Source organism: Balaenoptera ricei, chromosome 10, assembly GCF_028023285.1.
Source record: "Balaenoptera ricei isolate mBalRic1 chromosome 10, mBalRic1.hap2, whole genome shotgun sequence".
Lineage (NCBI taxonomy): Eukaryota > Metazoa > Chordata > Mammalia > Artiodactyla > Balaenopteridae > Balaenoptera > Balaenoptera ricei.
The window spans coordinates 10,061,237-10,079,715 of NC_082648.1; the positions used below are offsets into that span (position 1 = coordinate 10,061,237).

The 18,479-nt window shown below is 45.1% G+C and overlaps 1 protein-coding gene across 7 annotated transcripts in view; it reads right to left on the reverse strand.

The window, feature by feature from the left end:
* DUSP16 (dual specificity phosphatase 16) overlaps nt 1-18,479 on the reverse strand; it is an 84,619-nt gene that overhangs the window by 19,931 nt on the left and 46,209 nt on the right. For all 7 annotated transcript variants that reach the window (XM_059935327.1, XM_059935321.1, XM_059935323.1 and 4 more), the window contains one exon: nt 8,060-8,223. In XM_059935327.1, the coding sequence (XP_059791310.1) occupies nt 8,060-8,223 (164 nt within the window). The remainder of the gene's footprint in view (nt 1-8,059; nt 8,224-18,479) is intronic.

Sequence of the window (18,479 nt, forward strand, 5' to 3'; positions counted from 1 at the left end):
TCTTAGTTGCGGCAGGTGGGCTCCTTAGTTGCAGCTTGTGGGCTCCTTAGTTGTGGCTCGCCGGCTCCACAGTTGAGGCACATGGGCTCCTTAGTTGTGGCGGCATGCATGCGGGATCTAGTTCCCTGACCAGGGATCAAACCCCGGCCCCCTGCACTGGGAGTGCGGAGTCCCAACCACTGCGCCACCAGGGAAGTCCCTTTCCTGAATCTTCTGAAAATATTTAGCTTAGGTCATAGAAAAACCACTCTCTTTCCTCATTCATATTTCGTCCGTGTATGCAATATTTTAACTAACGTACATCATTATAATAACAAGTACATTGGCCTAAACAGGTCCGAGAGCAAACACAATTGCGTCCTGGTGAGCAGACTGTTCAAATGGGGTTAGTAGCCCTGCGACGGCCCAGAGCCCACTGCTGCTGGGAGATAGGCGTCCACCTGCCGAGGGCGGCAGAGCAGAAGGGTGGGTGGGTGGAGGGGCTGCAGTCAGCTGAGGCGTCACGTGACTGTCACGTGACTGTTCTGTTCCCTTCTCTCCTGATAATGTTTATGGCCGGGCATATAAGTGGCAGCGAGGGCATCTTACATCAATGTTCCTGACAGCAAGAACTGGGATGGAACTACAAGTGTGAAGAACGGGTTCGTTTTATAGAATCATGACTGCTTTTACTCAGAGATGGAGGTCTGTGACTTCCTACCACGTTTTAAGGAATTTACGTAATTCATTCAGCGTTGTTTCAGTGTGTTGTGTAAAGTGTACACAACTCAATACTACTCTGTCCCGTCATTAAACATCGTAATCCTTAGGCTTCCAGAGAGCATTCATGCTGTTTAATATTTAGCTCAAATTTGTGCTCAGTCGGCTAACACATGCTTCCTACTGATAACATAATCTTTCTTCTCTGGCCTTCAAATATCCTTCCGACACCGTGGCCTCTGGGTTCTCTGAGCGCCTCACCTTGAGCACTCCCTCCCGAGGCCCGGTCTGGTCTCTGCCGTTACCAGTAACCATAACACCTCACACAACGCGCTGCAGGACGCCACGTCCTTCCTTCCAGCTTACTGTCTTCCACCACCACTCCTGGCGCCCCTCAATCCCCCCAGGACCTCATTCAGCCTTCTCTCCGTCCTTCATCCTCATGACGTCTGTCCTTCCTTCCTGGCCCAACTTAAATTCTGTGGCCAGTCATTACAGAGTCGACCCTTGAACAACTCAGGTTTAAACTGTGCGGGTCCACTTATACATGGATGCTTTTCAACAGTAAACACTACAGTATTACAGGATCCACAGCTGGTTGAAACTGAGGTTGCAGAGGCCCTGCGGATGGGGAGGGCCGACCATAAACGATACGAGGATTAACCCCCGCACTGTCCGAGGGTCACCTGGAATCCCTCCCTCGCTTTCACCCTCAATTACTGTGTCCCTCCGTCACCTCTTCACGCTCACTTGGCAAGATCACAGCCCTGGATGAACCTGGGTCGCCGCCGAGTCTGCACCTGCACGCAGGCAGCTGAACGCGGCCCGAGAAGAACACTGAGCAACGCTACTGCCGGGCCCCCTTCCGGTCACGCTCCTCAGCGGGCACTCTGTGCCCCTGGTCTTCACCTGGCCTCTAGCCTGGATGCCATCCCAGCCCTTCCCCGTTCTTTTCAGACTCTCCACATGTCCTCCCTCACCCTCTCTCTCTGCTCATGGATGATCTACACTGAGAAAACAGAAACAATCAGAAGGAAGTTTTGATAAACTTCTACCACCACTTTCCCTTCTGCCAGCACACGTGCCTCTAAACCCTCCTCCCTCCTGTTACTGTGGGTGAACTCAGTGTGCAGGACAAGCACAAGGGCACCAGTCCCAGAAAACTGGGAGCCCGGCTCAGCACGTGACTGCTCACTACCCGAATGACCTTGGAGGGGCTACCTGACCTCCCTCAGCTTTAGTTTCCTTACCTGTAAAACAGGGCTAATGATCTCTATTTTGTAAAGCTGTTATGAGGATAAAGTGGTGCATGATATACGAGTTTCAATAAATGTTAGTTCCCTTACTTTAGCTTATTTTTAAAATAATAGTTTGTGGGAATGTAAACTGGTGCAGCCACTATGGAAAACAGAGTGGCGGTTCCTCAAAAAATTAAAAATAGAGCTGCCATCTGATCCATCAATTCCACTTCTGGGTATTTATCCGAAGGAAACAAAAACACTGTCTCCAAAAGACACATGCACCCCCTTGTTCACTGCAGCACTATTTACAAAAGTCGAGACATGGAAACAACCTAAGTGCCCACTGATAGATGAATGGATAAAGACGACATGGTATTATGTATACAATGGAATATTATTCAGCCTTAGAAAAGAAGGAAATCTTGCCATTTGTGGCAGCATGGATGAACCTTGAAGGCATTATGCTAAGTGAACTAAGTCAGACAGAGAAGGACAAATACTGTATGATCTCACTTACATGTGGAATCTAAAAAACAAACAGAAACTGAATTCATAGATACAGAGAACAGATTGGTGGCTGCCAGAGGTGGTGGAGGGGAGGGGTAAAGGTGGTCAAAAGGTACAAACTTCCAGTCATAAAACAAGCAAGTCATGGAGATGTAATGTACAACATGCTGACTATAGATAATAATAGTGTATTGTATATTTGAAAGTGGCTGAGAGAGAAATCTTAAAAGTTCTCATCATAAGAAAGAAAAGGAGTAGCTATGTATGCTGGTAGATGTTAACTAGATTTATTGTGATCATTTAGCAATATATACAAATATTGAATCTTGGATATAATGTTACTTGAAACTAATATACTTGAAACTAATATAATGTTATATGTCAATTATATCTCAATTAAAAATATCTTATAAATCATATGGTATACAAATTATATCTCAGTAAAGTTGCTGCCCACTCCCCCAGCCTGTAATGTATATCTTTCACTAATTCAAACTGTCCTCTCTCCTAATTGGCCTCAAGTAGGGAACTTACAGTCAATGTAGCAGGCTGGGTATAAAAAAGGGTTCAGCTGTAAAGTAGAAAAGATTACCCCCTAAGAAATTAAAAAATAGATTCTAGTTTCAAAACACAATTAAGAAAGTGTTCAAAAATAATTTTTGTGAGTCAAAAAATAAATCTTAATTTTACTGCTATGATTTGCATTCACTTTTTTTTTCCCTTTAAGTTTCCTTCTCCTAAACCATGAAATAAACTTTGCCCTGTAGTTGGACCAATTTCTAAATATGGGCTCTATGCTATGTTGATACAGACTGTGGAGTAATATATGGAATACAGTTTAATACACAGCCTTAATACAACTGCTCTGTTTGGTCAAGTTGCCCATGTTCATTTAGGCTGAGGACAGAGGTCCCATTAAATCACACAGGCACTGCAAATCTAGCTAAAGGAGTTGTAATTTTTCTTTCTGAAGTCAATTTAATGAGTGACTTTGCATTTGCCACTCCCTTTGCCTTCAGAATTGACCTACTTCCTCCAGCCAGCCTTCCTCCGCCAGCCACACCCAGTGTACCCACCACTCACCCTAGACCCTTGTATACCCTACCCGGTGGTGACAATAACAGTGTCCCTATAAACCAGGAACTGCTCTTGGTGCCTGGCATAAGGCCACGTCACTGGAGCCTCACGAGAACAGTAGGAGGCAGGAATCATTTCAGTTTGCAGGTGAAGAAGCAGATTCGGTCACGTGGCTCAACTGCTCTGGCTGGCGAGGCGAAGACCTGGGAAGCGAATCCTCCCCGTCCAGAGCCGGCTCTCGCTCCTGCCCTGAGTCACCTTGTTTGCGAATTACCGTCTCAGGAACAGATCTTGTCTAACCACCCTGCACTCTGTATGGCGTTCTACACACAGTGGACCCTGAATAAATACTTTTACTGATCATTTTGACGACATGAGCCTTTGTCTTCCTAGATTCACAGAGAAACCTGAAAGCAGTATTTGGCTATACGGTGTCCGGGCTACAGCCTAACTCTCACACGAGAACCCCAGAGAAAGTGGCAGTAGTCCTGGTGACGGGCAGAACAGCAAGGCAGCCCAGGAAAGCCAACTGTGCACGTTGAAAGACTGAAATAAGAAGCTACCCCCAAAAAGCTGACTGCGCCCTGTTTAAAATGGGGAAAGAGGGGGCACAGCAGCTTTAGTGAAGAAGCCGAAGAGGTCCTGGTTCAGGAACTACTCGCAGTAGGGAATTCCATCATACATCCCGTGTGTAAGTGGGAAACAAAAGTCCATCCGAAATTTTAACTGGTAAAGGAGAAAAAAACATCAGGAACTTATGTCTTTCCCATTATAACTAGAGATTCTGGTTCAAGTCGCACTCAGTCAGATGTGAACTGGGCACCAGCAAACTGCTTTAGTGGAACAGTGTACACTGTTAGTGTAACAGCCATACAACTCCAGTACAAAGACCAGAGGAGGACAGATTGTGGGAAACAAAGTACAGATGTGAAGGGAAAGGAAGAGCGTTCTTTTTGCTACCAGTGCCTTCTTAAAGTCTTTTCCAGAAGAGCTATGTCTTTGAGACCTAAGTAAAAACAATCACATGCTGAGAGTATTGACCTGCACCATCTGATTTGTGGAAGCACAGGCACATGTGGCACGTCCACAGTGAGAGGTGCAGAGACCATAAGATACACACCAGATTTCAAAGACCTAGTACCAAAAACTGTAAAGTGCCAACAATTTTTTATATTGATTGCATGTTGAAATGATAATATTCTAGACATATGGTGATGAATGTTATTAAAATTAATTTCACTTGGGTTTTTTTTTTAACTTTTTAAATAAGGCTATCAGAACATTCTAGATTATATACGTGGCTTGCATTATACTTCTGTGGGATGGTGCTGGTACAGAATATGCTGTAGAAAAAGCAGGAGGAAACAAATCTCAGCTGTGATTCAATAGACTGTTAAGATTTGTCAGTCCTTCATAACAGTCTGTTATAGAGATTTCAATTTCCAGAGGATGAGGATTTCTGGTGTTCTACAAACACAGGACTTAGAGCCAGAGTAGTTTGGGTCTGAGGATGTCTCTATCACTCACTAGCTTTGAGGTCAATGACTTTCTAGCCACAAAATCTTGGGTAAGTAAGTGACATAACTCAGAGCCAGCCTACCTCCAAATCCTATTATGAGGGTTAGATGCAGTAACATAAAGAGCCTAGCATTTTAAATGATAAGCACTATTATCCTCCTCAGAAAATTTCCGTGACATGCTTTTAACATGTTTCAGTGGCACTTTATTAAAAATAAATAAATAAATAAATAGGAAGATGACTAATAAAATTAGTGGTCTTGTGGTGACTGTTCTTAGAAACTTCTAAGTTTGACTAAAAAGTAACGTACTATTAGGGGAGATGATAAAATCTTCATCTCTGGAGATCTTCCAGAAGAAGAGAGCACATTATTTCTCCTGGAAAGTTTAAACCAGAGAGTGGAGCAGGAAGAGGAGTTTACGCTCTTTTCGGAGGAGAGGCACATCCAGTTCTAAACCCCATCAGCGGGGTGACGTTGCGGAATTTACTTAACATTTCTGGAATTACGATTTCCTCATTATTGAATGAAGGAGGCGGGCTAAGTGATCTGTAAGATCCCCTCCAGCACTAGGACTCTTCTCAACAGTGAATCCAGAGGTGACATACACAGAAATCTCTGCTCACCACTTTGAAAGCACTCTTCTCACTACTCCCTAGTCTGCACGTCGGTAGCTTCTACAGCAGCTTTCTCACAGTCTTCCCGAATGACTCCTTGCTCAAGCTGTTTCCCCGTGAGCTTGCATAAACCCATTCTCCCCCTACAACCACTTCCTTTCAAGGCATCTAGGTGCCTATCCTGTTTAGCATACAGACACGTAGAAGCCAATTAAAAACAGAAAGTGACCAGCCCCCCGGCGCACCTCAACTTCAGGTTCCGGTTTAACTGCTCTCACCCTGCAGGCCTCACTCAGCTGTTAACTGACACATCTGTTAAACCTGGAAAAGGTATGCAGCAAAATCAAGGTACCACTGCACTGAATGTCAGAAGTAACAACAAGGACCTGTAACGCAACTACTTGTAAAATCACCTGCCATACCATACGACCCAGCAATCCCACTACTGGGCATATACCCTGAGAAAATCATAATTCAAAAAGAGTCATGTACCAAAATGTTCATTGCAACTCTATTTACAGTAGCCAGGACATGGAAGCAACCTAAGTGTCCATCAACAGATGAGTGGATAAAGAAGATGTGGCACATATATACAACGGAATATTACTCAGCCATAAAAAGAAACGAAATGGAGTTATTTGTAGTGAGGTGGATGGAGTTAGAGTCTGTCACACAGAGTGAAGTAAGTCAGAAAGAGAAAAACAAATACTGTATGCTAACACATATATATGGAATCTAAGGAAAAAAAAAAAAAAGGTCAAGAAGAACCTAGGGGCAAGATGGGAATAAAGACACAGACCTACTAGAGAATGGACTTGAGGATATGGGGAGGGGGAAGGGTAAGCTGGGACGAAGTGAGAGAGTGGCATGGACATATGTACACTACCAAACGTAAAATAGATAGCTAGTGGGAAGCAACCGCATAGCACAGGGAGATCGGCTCTGTGCTTTGTGACCACCTAGAGGGGTGGGATAGGGAGGGTGGGAGGGAGACACAAGAGGGAAGAGATATGGGAACATATGTATATGTATAGCTGATTCACTTTGTTATAAAGCAGAAACTAACACACCATTGTAAAGCAATTATACTCCAATAAAGATGTTAAAAAAAAAAAAAAATCACCTGCCAGCTGACTGGTTAGAAGTTTTACTGGGGGTAATTCTGAACAGGATCCTTAACTAGGAATTTTATTTCATTTTGTTTTATTTGCTGATCTAAGGATTAAATAAAGCATCTCCAGGTTTGCCCCAGGGATGCATGTGACTTTAGGAAATTAATTTTGTTTTCTGTGACATAGTTTGCTTATCTCTCAAAGAGAACTAATAAAAATCACGTGCTCAAAGACATCGTGACCCCACCAGAAAGGCTCAGTGCAAGCGTAAGCTATCAAATTTCAAATACCTCACAGAAAGAGCAGACATGTTAGCAAAAATGTTCAGGCAAAATTTTGAAGAGGTAGGAGTTTTGAGAATAAAAAAGAAAAAAAGAGCAAAAAGAATGCCTCCTTGCTGCCCAAAGAGAGGGTGTTTTTTCTTTCCACGTGCTAAAATAAAGCAAGCCCACCTGGAAGCTTATTTTACGATCAGCCCAATTCTTTCAGCTACTCAAGCAGAAATGCCCAAAAGCAGCACTTGTAAATCACCAGCAGTTGAATTAAGATCTTTGATTGCTTTTTCAATTAGAGGTGATGTAAATAAGAGGTTTTAGAGACAAATCACTTTCCAGGCAGTTAGAGCACTGCTTTCTAGCACCACTGGTTAAGAGCATATAAGCTGTGGAGACAGACGGATATTAGTTCTACTGCTGTTATGTGTGTACCGTTATATATAACGGCCTCAATCAATCAATACGGCTCCTCTGTTGGGTACACCTTGTTCAGAATGGCTCACATCCTTTTCATCCAGGGTTTATGGTCCTCCCTCTTCTTTCTCAACCAAACTGCTCCGAGGGGCCTCAGGCGGGGCGCCTGCAGCGCATCTTCTTAGCGCTGGTCCTCACCATCCTTTTATACCCCCCTCCCTGCCCCTCTAGCCAGGAGTCATCATGAGATCTTCCTCAATCCAAGCCAACCTGAGTCCCTTTCTAGTTGCTGCAGTAAATACATACATTTCTATATGTGAAATAATCTAGGCGGCATTAGCCTTCCTGGGTGTGCCCAACCGCAGGTCTCTTGGACCTGTAAGAACAGCACACTTGACAACAGCTTAGCCTTCCTACGGCGATCAGAACATCACAGCAGACGGCACTGGGGAGGATGGTACGGCTGCTGGGCTGCTCACGGGGGAGCTGCACTGAGAACACGGGGTGCGTGTGTCTGAAAGGACAGCCCACCGGCAACCCAGTGCTTCTCCAGCTGCTGTCAAGAAACCCTGCAATGAAGGATATTTTCAAAGCACCCACCTTGTTGAGGACATCTCGCTGGCAGCCAAGATAGAGATTGGGCAGAATTCGGGTTGGCCCAATGTTGGCAACAGGTAAGCAAGGCTGAGAAATGCAGGTGGGGACTAGGGTGGACTTTCCTTCACAGAGGCCAGGGAAACAGCGGGAGAACTCGGCAAACCCACCTAAGGACAGACAGGGTACAGTTACGCCGTGCACAGAGATGCAAACCAGCCTTTTGCTAACTACTCAATGCAGCTGTCTGGAAAGAGCAATCAGACCCCACAGATGCAAGTGGACCCCCGTCCACAGCAGCTAGGCCTGGGGTACAATCCAGCACCAGCCCTGGCTCTGCAGGCCCACGAAAGGGACCCCAGGCCCTGAAGGCACTTACATGACGCCCCCCTTGCTCTCACTCCCTTCACCTTCACGCATCCTACGTCTTCTCCCTGCTCCCTGTCCTATGTCGTGTGACTTACAGAGGACTGAAAGTAGCGGATAACCAAGACAAGACAGATGCAAGATGGGGATACAAAAACACATGAACTGAGGCCAGATGTGACTTCTTCAAAATAAAGCTGACAGAGTTAAAAGTTCCTTCTAGAATGAACTTTAAATCTTCCTAGTGTGTAAGTTTCATATTTCAAAGATACCACATACTCCCCTCACTCTTACAAATATTCTCTATATCGAGGGTCGCATAATTACCCCCGATTCCGGGGTCTCCTGTTCATTGGCTGAGCACTGTGAACAAGGGCCGACAGACCCTAACTGCTCAGGTTACATGGACGCCTTGTGGCAAGATTTCTGGACTCAGAGGAATTCAGTGTTTTCTAGTCCCGTCCTTATAATGACCTACACTATGATCTTCTTCAGGTCACAATCTTACTACCTGTTAATAAAGAGAAATCTATTGGCTAAGGAGACACTCTCACCTCCTTTCAGAAAAGAAAAGATGAACAAGGTCTTCACTGGGTTTTCCAATCTAAATACTCCTCGCTATCCAAATCCAAACCCAAGAACTGAATACATTCTGATACATTTTCAGATAAATCCCTCACTCTCCAGACCCTCACTAGTCACTACATCTAAACTCGGAACCAAAGACATCTGGATTATAGGGAATATGTGTATATTTTTAATACTATTAAATTAAAAAACAATTAACTTGTTAAGAAGACAGAGCAGCCTCATTTTTACCTCTTTAATCAAGCCTTAAAAAGGAGCCTAGTTGGGACTGACATATACACACTACTATGTATAAAATAGATTACTAATGAGGACCTACTGTATAGCACAGGGAACCCTACTCAGTGCTCTGTGGTGACCTAAATGGGAAGGAACTCTAAAAAAGAGTGGGCATACGTATACATATGACTGATTCACTTTGCTATACAGCAAGAAACTAACACAACATTGTAAAGCAACTATACTCCAATAAAAAATAAAATAAAATCTTAAAAAGGACCCTAAAATCTCATTAAATATTTATCTCCATCTCCTTGAGCTACATTCCATTAGCCTTTCCTGCGCTTCCAGAAACATATAAAATATGCCCTCAAAAACTGCAGAAGTGCAGGGAGTTGACGGGGGAGGTGTCACCCTTTTTTATCCCCTGTACTATGTTCAGCGCAAGCATGATCCTCTGCGTCCACCGTCCGTGCTCAGTATGGGGCGCACGGTGCAGCGAGCTGGGACCGCAGCAAGTCGGTGACAATAACCACGCCACCTGCAAAACGTAGGTGTGCAGCCCTAGCCTCCAACCCAAGTGTCTGCACTGTTTTTCCTCTTAAGCAGTTTGCTTATTAAAGTTCTTAAGGTAACCTGATAGAAAGAGCACGGGGTTCCATTACAGAAACCCCACCTTCCTTTGTGGGACTGACGAGGCCCTGGGGACCTGTACCTGTTCAGTGTTAAGGTTCCATTTCTTGCCCTTTCCAAACGCGCTCTCCAGCCACACAAAACTCACTGTCACCTCACACTTTCGTGCTGTTCTCTCACCACCACCAGCCCGCCCCGTGCACACACACACGGCCTACAAACCACACACACGTGAGCCCCGCGACCGTACAGCGGAGGGAGGACAAGCACAGGCCCCTGTACCTGAGTCTGTGTCCTGGCTTCCCCACGTTCTAGCTGTCAGGTGTGGACAAGTGACTTACACCCTCCGGCTATCAGTTTCCTGTCCGTAAACCGGGAATAATGATCACACCCCCCTCACAGAGCTGTCAGAGGACTGAATTAGCTAAAATGCGTGAGTGCTTTGTGCCTGCACAGAGTGAGCCCTCCATGGTACAGTGATCCGACATCGAGCTCCCAGCTTCGTCTGTGGGCCCTCCTCCTCCACCCCTGATCTGCAGCTACACCTCGGTAGGATACACCTGAGACAAAGCGAAAACAGTAACGCTTCTAAGGCTGCATTTCCCAGAGTCTGCTCCAGGGCGCTGGCATCCTGCAGGAAGCTGACAGACGGGATATTGGTCCAAAAAGTAAGAGAAACACTGCATATCACGTCTCCCTGGGAGACTCACAGCACACATATTAGAAGCATATTAAAAGCTCTGAAAAAAAATCTCTAAGGAAACTTGTTTACTTTCATTTAATTTAAGGGTCCCAAACTTATTTGACCATGGAATTTCCCGTCCCATTTTCCCCTCTAAAATCTCTTAAAATCTTAGCTGGTAGAACTCACACTCAAGGAAATGCTGTGCTAGGGCTGTTGCATCTACTGAAATGAAGTAAATTAGAATCCCTACACCTAAAGTATAAGCCACGGCAATCTCAAAAAAGGGGTCAGTTAATACTGGCATACGTATATGCCTGTCACTGTTTAGGATTTATAATTTTATTTCATTAATGTTTTGTCCTTTTCAGTCTCTTAATTGCATAATGCAGTTATTTAAGGTGAGTTTTTCCCTCAAAGCAGTTCTTGTAATAATAAATGTTAAAGAGTCTATACATTATTTGCCTATCTTACACCTACCCAACACGATAACTGACGGCCACTATTTTGATTATAATTTAAATTTTAACTTCCATTAACTTTTGTTGTTCTGGTGTTTCTCTAAAGAACTGTTTTAATATTTTTTCCTATTCTGGCTCCAAAACAGTTGATGGGATGATCTCTCATTTAAATCCAACAAAACGAGAGTCCAGTAAATGTTCTCAGAGAACAGAGAAACCAGACAATCCAAGGAAACTCCACTTGAACTCCATTTGAAACTTATAAGTCATCATATTTATAAATAATATAAGGACTCCCAGAGTTACTGAACATTTACTATGTGACAAGCATTGCTCTAAGCACTTTACAAGGATTTCTTCAATCGTTACAACTGCCCCATGAGGTAAGGTGCTTTGATTACTCCCATTTTACAGATAAGGAAAGAGAGGTTCAGAAAGACACAGGGTGATAACCAACAAAGCTGGATGTGAGCCCAGCTCGAGATTGTACTCTCACTCGCTCTGCTAAACCGTGTCTCTAAATACCACGGAATTAACTGCAACGCTCTCTAGGATGTGGGGACAGCCTGCTGACATCTCTGGGGTCCTGCCCTCATTTTAGCCTCATTTCACCAGGCTGAAGATGGCCATGGGCCTCTCCCAAACTGACGGAAGAGCCTTGCTTCCCCCAAGCCACATGGTTCAAAAACTTCGATGAGGGAGAGAAAAGGGAAGGAGATCTGACCTGACCAGAGAAACAAGAACTCTGTAAGTGTGCGTCACATGAGACCAGTAACAAAGCTGAGGAAGAACTAGCGGGGGATACAAAAGACACAGTCATGGCTGGCTTACGATCACAGTTTGTGAATCGGTGGTAAGACTGTTGCTGCGTCTCGGTGACTTGCAGCCCGTCTTCCACTGAACTACGTCCAGAGGGGACAGATTCTCCAACAATCGTAAACTGAAGGCCGGCCAGCCTGGGCTGTCTGAAGTGCAGCTCTATCATTCATTTTATCCTAAATCACTTCTAACTTTGGTGGTCCTAACAAGTAAAATGTGAGTGTGGCTCTAGAAAATTCTAAGGAAACAGAAAAAAAAAAAAAAAAAAAAAACGAGAGAAAGCAGCCACTATTCAGCCTCAAAACAAAACCCCAAAGCCAAACAAAACAGCAATAACACATTATAAAACAAACAGAAACCTTTTTTTTTGCTTACAAATTTTTTCAACTAATCTCTAGCAGCACAAATCCAAACAGCCTTAAAATATTTAACAGATTTTGCGAAATCAGAGCATTCATTTAGTGCTCAGTCTGGCTTGAAATGTCCCAAACCAGGACTCCTGGTAACTTCCACAAAACACTACCTCAGCCAAAGAGTACGTTTTCCCTGATCTTTATCTCTGACAATGTTCCACTCTGCTGACATCCTCCTTTATTGACAGTTTTTTCCACTCGCTGACCTTTCATTCATCGTTGGACTCCAGTGACCCCAGTTTCATTTCATTAATTAACAACAGATGAGACACTGCCTGACTTACCCGAACCCTCGAGAAACTATCTGTAGCCTCAACAGCAACTCAGTTTTGAAATATGTCTGAAATGTCCCTCTTCCTCTTACAAGAAGAAAAGTACAATTCATCTACGTAAACTTTCTGTTACAAACGGCTGACAGACACAGAATCAAGAGTCATCTCTGCCCTTGTCCCAACTCTGCTGTCCCCAGACCCTAAGTTAGAGTCTATTATGACAAGAAGACGCAACATCAGTTCATGATCTCCACTTGTTTACTGTGAAAGCAGCACTGAGAAACTGACACGCTTCTTGAAAAAGTTTAAAAATATTTTTTAAAGTTGTTCAAGTATCTGACTCACCGTCCAATCTTGCCAAGTTTCTCCTGTCCCTAGATTTTATGCTGCTTATCATCTAGGAATAGAGAAAACAGAAAGTCGAACAACGCACGTGTGCTTCCCTGAATCTCAGAACGCTGTACCGGCTTTGGCCCCTTGTGCTAGGAGTGTTTGTTTTAAGAGGAAGGAAGACACATATGCAGACACCCTGGCCTGTAGAGAAACGGGGGTGGGGAGACCAGCGGATAGACATACGGACACCACTGGCCTCTACAGACTTGGATGAACAGGCAGACAAACTGCAATGTTAAAAATCCATATTTCTGTTAGTCTTCCACAAATTTACCTGTAGAATGTATGTTTATAAATAAAAACATACATATTACTTTGGACGGAGAAAACACTTGGTACAGCTTAAAGGCATTCATAATTTGTATATCACTTTCTTCTCATTCAGCCAAGAAACACTTCTTCCCTTAAGAGTACCTCCTTCACAATTCAAACCATAAATATAATTTTCTATAAAAGCCAGTGTCAACCACCATTCCATTTTCAGAGGAAAAAAAAAGTCTGCCATGTAAAATAAAATACATAAAACGATGCCACTAAACAATTCTAACTGGTCGGTTTTCTCTTCCCTCTGACCCTTGCAGTTATAGATCACAGAGTTGTTTCTTAAAATAAAAGAATATTTACAAAAGTAGCACTTTACTACAGATTAGCAATGTTAATTCTAAGACACAAATTCTCAACATGTATCCGTATCCTTTTAGTCAAACCAGAGATAAATGTCAATTCCATGACTCTGAAGACAGTTCCTTGCAGAGAGAAACAGAGGGCTGCTCACTTACGCTTCAGTTCAAATGGGGAACAAGTCATAAGAGCTTTATCAGCTGACAGAGCTGCCTAAGCTGGGAAGGGGGATTAAAGGCAGCCCCTTCCCATACTGCGGATGAGTTCCATGGCTATGGACAGAAATCTATTTACACAAAGCTCTACTTTATGAAAGATATTTTTCTAAAGTTGTGTGCAAATTTAATTTCTGTACATTAAATCATTTTCAGTTTATATAGTTTCAGCTTTTAAATATAGTTCTCATGCAGTTTAACCCTTTTGTAAAACAAAGACCCCCCTTTTTGTGACATAAATACGACCCATTCATTTATTCTAGAATGTATGTGAAGGATTTAAGTGGAGTATTCCTGCACCTGTAGAGAACCGTTCTCTCCATACTGAAAATAAAATCTGGGCTTTGCTATTACACAAAGGAGACAACCCTAATATTAAACAATGAAATGTTGAAATGTGTATTTTGTAAGTATTTTAATTGCTCTCATGAATAACTATTTTGCACTTTAGTCTGAAGTGACTGATTCAGGCAACTTTATCCTCTAACCATTTAAAGACACACAGGCATGGTCACAGTTCTCCCAGGGTCAGTGGACTGTATACATGGAAAGTTGAAACCACTGACATAAAATGAAAAGGAAAGGCAACATAATTTTGTACCTCCAAAGAAAGCAAACAAAAATATGTAACTGTACTTTTCCAATGTACACAGGTTGGTCTGGGTAAGCCCAACCACACAGGCTTGATCGATCACTTCCAGGAGGGTAGAGAGCACGGCACGCTTTCCTCAGCAGCGATTCTGTCTTATCTAGTCAACTCTCCGCAGAGCAGCACAGAAGAGAAAAACCCCAAATGATGTGGAGCGTTCATTTTAAACTCTTATTCCACCTCCTCCATCCACGTGAGAGGATGGTGGACAGACATGCGTTTCTGCGGAGATCCTCCAGGAAACCTGAGAAGTAGCCTCCATCGCATAAAACTTGCCCCATAAAGAGCACCCCCAAAGAAGCTCACTCTGTATGAAACAACCTATCACCTGGCACAGCTGGGGAATGGGACATTCTAGCTAATTTTTTTTTTTTAAACAAAACAATCCCATCTCTCTTTTTTTAGAATTAATTAATTAATTAATTTTGGCTGCGTTGGGTCTTCATTGCTGCACGCGGGCCTTTCTCTAGCTGCGGCGAGCAGCAGCTATTCTTCATTGTGGCGCACGGGCTCAGCTGCTCCGCGGCATGTGGGATCTTCCAGGACCAGGGCTCGAACCCGTGTCCCCTGCATTGGCAGGCAGATTCTTAACCACTGCGCCACCAGGGAAGCCCTCTAGCTAATTTTTGGATTAACACAGTTATCAAACACACAATAAACGAATTAAAAATTTTCAAAATACTAGCGTTAAAAAAAAGCACTAAATACTAAAATAATGCAACTTATAAGAGTTCTCGTGACTCATAATGTCTAAATCTTACATTCCTCAAGATAATGTTATCTAGATCAATTCGACTGGCAAAATCCAGAAGTGTTGTTTAGTAAAGAGTTCTCAGGGCTTCCCTGGTGGCGCAGTGGTTGAGAATCTGCCTGCCAATGCAGGGGACACGGGTTCAAGCCCTGGTCTGGGAAGATCCCACATGCCGTGGAGCAACTAGGCCCGTGAGCCACAACTACTGAGCCTGCGCGTCTGGAGCCTGTGCTCCGCAACAAGAGAGGCCGCGATAGTGAGAGGCCCGCGCACCGTGATGAAGAGTGGCCCCCGCTTGCCACAACTAGAGAAAGCCCTCGCACAGAAACGAAGACCCAACATAGCCAAAAATAAATAAATAAACAAATGTGGGGTTTAAAAAAAAAAAAAAGAAAAAAGAATATTATAAAAAAAAAGAGTTCTCAGAAGATGTCGAGTGATATTTTTTACTCTTTCACTGATCTTTCAAATTGGCAATACATAACTATACCCAGAGGCTCTTCTTCAACACACACGCACACACACACACACAAGCACATGCACGCACGCAGGCATGCACACGCGCACACACGCACAGCCAGGCAGGACTCTCAATACATGCCTTCAAACAAAGATTGTTCTGAACAGCACAACCAGAACGACCAATCAAAAGGAATTACGGCCAGAATCCACCCTGGCTGAGCAAAGGCAACAAGCGCTATAAGCAGGAGAGAGGTTCACAGAGGCCACCCGACTGGTTCTCCAGTGACTTTAAGACGTGAAGCCACAGCCAAGCGAACAGCAGCCTGGGGCTTCCTGAGGAGGAAGGACCTAGAAGGCCTCTGCTTCCACCAGCACGGAAGGAGGAAGTTACTAAGGAGATCACCTTTGCTCACGTTCACCTGAAAATCAAAGATTTCCAAGGTTGCATTTGGGGGCCTGAGGTCCCAAACTCCAACCTAACATTTTCAATCCTCTTTTGGTCATTTTCACTTGAAAGACTTATCGATACTTTTAAAATAAATTCCAAGCCAATATCTCGCTCTCTTTGGTTCTGTATCCCTGCTCGCATCTGCCCCGTTCTCCCAGTCACCTCAGCAACAGCCACCTGGTATGCCAACACTCGGACTTGCCTTTGCGACGTCCCTCTGTCTGTCCCTGCCTCCCCCACCCCCAGCCCATGAGCTCCACGCCGCACTGTTAGATAAATTCAGGAACAGCTCTCTCTGATCCGTCCGTCCTTTTCCCAACTTGTTTCCACTCTGCTGCCAGATTAAGCTCCTAAGATAAAGTGTTGATGTATCCTCTGCTCCCAAATACCCACAGAATACAATCCAAAACTCCTGATCGGACACTCAAGCCCTTCATCATCGGATCCCACTCTACTGTCCACCCTGTCGCTATTCTACCCACCACCATGTCCCAGGCCCATTCATCTTCTTACTGTTTTCCCACCGCACCTGGGCTTTCTCATCTCCAGCCTCTGGCAACAACCAGGGAAGTCCCTCTAGTTTCAATTCTATTCTGTTGCATTTTTTAAAATTCCGCTGTATTAAAAAAAAAGAAAATTCTTCCCTGACCAGTGTATTTAAATATGATCTTGCCAACTTAGAACTTCTATAAAAGGTACAGCCATGGGAATTCCCTGGCAGTTCAGTGGTCAGGGCTCCGTGCTTCCACTTCAGGGAGCGCAGGTTCGATCGCCGGTCAGGGAAGTAAGATCCCACAAGCCACGCAGCCAAAAAATACACACACACACACACAGCCATCACATGGCAGTAAGAATTTACCATTGACCTGGTAATTGTGAATTCCCTTTCCGTGTGTGTGTGTGGGGGGGGGGGGGTGTGTGTGTGTGTGTGTGTGGTAACCTCTTACCTCTTCGGCTAGAATACCCTGTGAACTGTCTGCATAAGAATTGTGTCTCACACTCTTTTGCAATCACCTCTGCATTTAGCACAGTGCTTGGCACATAATTAAATGTTTATTGAATCCTCCCTTGATACAATGAATAGCTGTTGATGGACATAAGTCTTGTGTATTTTGGGTGTTCAAAAGGATTTCCTGATTCCATTCAGAGCTGAAAGCTCTGTGGGCCTGGGTGTGAGCCCAGAACCTGCTTCCTACTCCTTGACCACAAGGCCCCAGAGGACCCTCAGGGTGAGCGAAGCGGCACAGGGCAAGGAAGACATTTCTCTGCTACGATAGATTAAAAAGGGAGACTTGGTGAATGCTGCTTTCATCATCCAAAAGCCCCAGTGAGTCCTCAGGGTGCTTATGTCCAGGGAACTTTCCATGAGAGGCGGGTTCCCTCGGCGGCTCAGGACTACAGAGTCCGGTACGACATCCAGGGCTCAGGGAACCAGGGGCACAGCTCTCAGGAAACGAACTGGACCAACTATAATCAGATCCCGGCTAAGGATGACGCGGCTGCTGGACGTGCCCCTGGTGACCGTCAGGGGGCAAGGCCTCGTGAGACTACCCATCGGGAGACAATGCTCTGAGTCCCGCGGAAAAGGGGACAGGAGTCTGGTCTCCGGAGGACGACTCTTCAGAGTCCCACCTGCCTGGCGTGTAAACTGTGCATGGGTCACCACACAGCTCACTTCTTGGGCCTTTTCCCGTGAAGCTCAGGCTTCCTAATGCACCCCGAGCAGGCCCTCCCGGGACCCCCTCGGGTGTGTCCGCTCCGGCAGCCGTCCTCCTCCGGGGCCAAGCGCACCGCCTCCCAGCAGAAGTGGCAGACCAGCGGGAAGGAAAGGGTCCCTGTTCGCCAGCCAAACAGCCCTGGAGACCCCTGGCACCCACAGGAGAGTTCAGAGCCATGCCGTGAGCACTGCTGCGAGCCGGACGCGGCGCTGGGTGCTGGGACAGCGGTGACCACGACAGAGGCCCTCTCTGGAACTGACAGTTTAGTGGGACAAACTTCAACCAAATAACTAGATGAATAATTGGCTAATCATGGTGGGTGGCCAAAGGAGTGTGTGTGACAGAGGACACCCAACTCTGCCTGGGAGCCAGGGGGGCTTGACGGGCACTGTGAATCCAGCAGGAGACACCTGGGCACATGGGGAGAGGGGGGCACTTCGAGGAGGAGGAGGGTGCCTCTGGGCTGCAGGTCTCGGGCAACCGAGGCTATAGTGCTAAAATACACACACACACACGCACACACACACCAACAACCTGAGGACAGAGAGGGGCACGAGATGAGGGCACAGAGGCAGGCAGGAGCCGCCACTGCAGGGCTTCGGAGTCAGGGAAGGATTCTGGAATTTACCCTAAGAGCACTGATGCAGACTAAGCTGGGGCGTGATATAATCACAGTTACACTGAAAATATCAAAGAGAGACGTAACGTTCGCGAGA